General features: G+C 42.6%; 1 protein-coding gene across 1 annotated transcript; it reads left to right on the plus strand.

The window, feature by feature from the left end:
• Positions 1–1581: 1581 nt before the first annotated feature.
• Positions 1582–2526, plus strand: LOC132691179 (vomeronasal type-1 receptor 2). Its single transcript, XM_060652619.2, has one exon. The coding sequence runs from the start codon at positions 1582–1584 to the stop codon at positions 2524–2526; it is 945 nt and encodes a 314-aa protein (XP_060508602.2).
• The last annotated feature ends 1195 nt before the right edge of the window (positions 2527–3721 follow it).

A 3721-nucleotide genomic window follows, 5' to 3' on the forward strand; every position in this document is an offset into this window, starting at 1 on the left:
CTTTATTCAGACCTTTTCATCTTCATTCATAAGTGATGTTGGTCAATGGAACAAACATTTTAGCAAAAATGAAGAATTGTCACAATCAAACCTAAGTTAAAGTCAATTTCAAAGATTACCCTGTATGCGTGCATATATCTGTATTGCATTTTATTTTTTTTTTAATATTTTTTTAACGTTTATTTATTTTTGAGACAGAGAGAGACAGAGCATGAACAGGGGAGGGGCAGAGAGAGAGGGAGACACAGAATCTGAAACAGACTCCAGGCTCTGAGCTGTCAGCACAGAGCCCAACGCGGGGCTTGAACTCACAGACTGTGAGATCATGACCTGAGCCGAAGTCAGACGCTTAACCGACCAAGCCACCCAGATGCCCCTCATTTTATTTTTTTTAACATTTATTCATTTTTGAGGGACAGAGAGAGACAGAGTGTGAGTGGGGGAGGAGCAGAGAGGAAGGGAGACACAGAATCTGAGGCAGGCTCCAGGCTCTGAGCTGTCAGCACAGGGCTTGATGTGGGACTCGAACTCACTGACTGCGAGATCATGACCTGAGCTGAAGTCAGGCACTTAACCGACTGAGCCACCCGGGTGCCCCCATGTATCTGTATTATTTAAAGATACAACCAGGTACGGGTGCCGGAGTGCTTCCAAGTAGAGCATGCAATTCTTGACCTCAGGGTTGTGAGTTCGAGGCCCATGTTGGGGTAGAGATTACTTAAAAATAGAATCTTAAAAAAAAAAAAAAAGATACAACCAGGTAGCTATGAGAGTATATAGCATGATGGTAAACACCAGGATTATTGCACCCTGGCTATTGTAATATTTCAGTGAGTCATATAACCTCATTTTAATTAAAGCTTCCTTGTCTGTAAAACGTATACATCTCTAAGTATTAAATAATTTACCATAGGTAAAGCATTAATAAGAGTGACTAGGAGCATCTGGGTGGCTCAGTTGGTTAAGCATCTGACTTCACCTCAGGTCATGATCTCATGGTCTGTGAGTTCGAGCCCTGTGTCAGCTCAGAGCCTGGAGACCACTTCTGATTCTGTGTCTCCCTCTCTCTCTGCCCCTCCCCTGCTCGTACTCTCCCTCTGTCTCAAAAAGAAATAAAAAACATTTTTTAAAAATAAAAAAAAGAGTAAATGAGAACTATATAAAGCAATATGTTAAACTTGGAAATCTTTTTTTTTTTTTTAGTGTTTTTTAATGTTTATTTATTTTGAAAGGAAGAGAGACAGAGCACAAGAAGGAGAGGGGCAGAGATTGGGAGACACAGAATCCAAAGCAGGCTCCAGATTCTGAGCTGTTAGCACAGAGCCTGACTCAGGGCTTGAACTCACGAACCACGAGAACATGACCTGAGCCGAAGTCGGACGCTTATCTGACTGAGCTACCCATGCGCCCCTGAACTTGGAAATCTTTGAATCAAAGAAAACGTGTGCATTTGAAAGAAATTCTCAGAGAAAAGTAGTAGCACGTGGAGAATTTTAAATTTATTTTCCACGAACCATTAGCCCACAACTCTTGTTTTCATGTAGAGTCTTCTCTTTGTTCTGAACCCTGGAAAATGACAGAATGGCCTCAACAGATGTGAAATTTGCTGTGATCTTCTTATTCCAGATAGTTGTTGGAATCCTGGGAAACTTCTGGCTCTTCCACCATTTTACATCCCATTACCTCAGGGGATACGGGGCAAAGCCCACAGGCTTGATTCTCAGGCACTTGACTTTAATCAACTCCTTGGTGATTCTCTCTCGAGGAATCCCAGAGACCATGGCAGCTTTTGAGCTGAAATCTTTTCTCAGTGACTTTGGATGCAAAGTTGTTTTCTTTGTTCACAGAGTGGCCCGGGGTATGTCCATCGACACCACCTGCCTCTTGAGTGTCTTCCAAGCCATCACCATCAGTCCCTGGGGCTCCAGGTGGGCAATGCTTAAAGGGAAAGCTTCCCAATACATTGGTCCCTCAAATATCCTCTGCTGGACTCTGAACATAATACTCCATATTATGGTTCCTGTGTATGTGACTGACAAATGGAACAGCAGAAACACTTCAAGAACTATGGACTTTGGATACTGTACTTCTAAACTGCAAGACAAACACACAGACTTACTATATATGTTGTTGATATCTGTCCATGATGTTTTGTGCTTGGGGCTCATAACTTGGACCAGTGTGTTCATGGTTTCCATCCTGCACAGGCACAGGCATCAGGTCCAATACATTCATAGAACCAAAGTGCCCCCTACGTCCTCCCCTGAGATCAGAGCCACTCAAAGTATCCTTGTCCTGGTGAGCACCTTTGTATCTTTTTACACCTTCTCCTCCATTATTTACATTTATTTTTCTGTTTTTTATAAGACCTGCTGGTGGCTGATGACCACCTCCGCCCTAATCAATTCAGGTTTCCCAACTGCCTGCCCCTTTATTCTCCTGAGTCACAACCACTGTGTATCCAGATTCTTCTCTGTGTGCATGGGAAGAAATACACACTTCCCTCGTCTCATCAGAGAATTATAAATTGTCTGGTTTGCACTGTGTTCAGCCACATCTTTTTTTTTTTTTTAATGTTCATTTGTTTTTGAGAGAGAGAGACAGACAGCATGAGAGAGAAAGTGAGACACAGAATGTGAAGCAGGCTCTAGGCTCTGAGCTGTCAGCACAGAGCCCAACATGGGGCTTGAACCCATGAACCGTGAGATCATGACCTGATCTGAAGTCAGATGCTCAACTGACTGAGCCACCCAGGCACCCCAGTGTTCAGCCACTTGTTATACTCATCCTTCAAGAAATCTTCAGTAAAATAGTCTTATTTTATTAAAAAAAAATTTTAAGTTTATTTATTTTGAGAGAGAAAGAGACAGAGCAAGTGGGGGAGGGACAGAGAAAGAGAGAGGGGAGAGAGAGAATCCCAAGCAGGTTCTGCACTGTCAGTGCAGAGTCCGATGTAGGGCTCAAACTCACGAAACTGTGAGATCATGACCCAAGCCCAAACCAAGAGTCGGATGTTTAACCAAGTGAGCCACCAAGTCGCCCCAGTCAGTCTTATTTTATAGAGTTTTGAATAAGACAGAGATTCTGCTACAATAAGGAGTAAATAACAGCCATTGTAAATGAAATCCTATGTAATAATTATGTAAGTACTCATGTAATTACATTTTATTAATGCTGGTCGTGGAGAAATTCAGAGTCCAATAAATAAAACGGTCCTGAAATAACGTAGAGTTACTGGAAATGTCTTTGGGTGTATAATTTTTTAAAATGCTTATTTATTTATTTTGAGAGAGATAGAGCATGAATGGCAGAGGGACAAAGAGAGAGAGGGAGAGCGAGAATTCCAAGCAGGCTTTGTGCTGTCAGCACAGACCCCCAACTCAGGATCAATCTAATGAACTGTGAGGTCATGACCTGAGCCAAAGTCAAGAGTCGGGCGCTTAACCGACAGAGCCAGCCAGGCACCCTGGATGTATAATTTTTAATGTGACATATCAAATTTCCTTGGGATTTACTGGCCATGTGATCGTAAGACTAGTTGTGCCTGTAAGAGGAATACCTGTGGGGTGTTCCTTAGAGGAATTCAGGGCAGAGGGTTCCGCATCGCTGTAACGTAATGCAAGTGTCCTGAGGTGAAGCTGGAGGTAAAATTAGGTTTTCATTGTTAAGGACAATGACAACCAGGTTGTGAATATTGTGTCTCACATTCTTAGAGAACAGT

Source organism: Panthera onca, chromosome E2 (assembly GCF_046562875.1).
Source record: "Panthera onca isolate mPanOnc1 chromosome E2, mPanOnc1 haplotype 2, whole genome shotgun sequence".
Lineage (NCBI taxonomy): Eukaryota > Metazoa > Chordata > Mammalia > Carnivora > Felidae > Panthera > Panthera onca.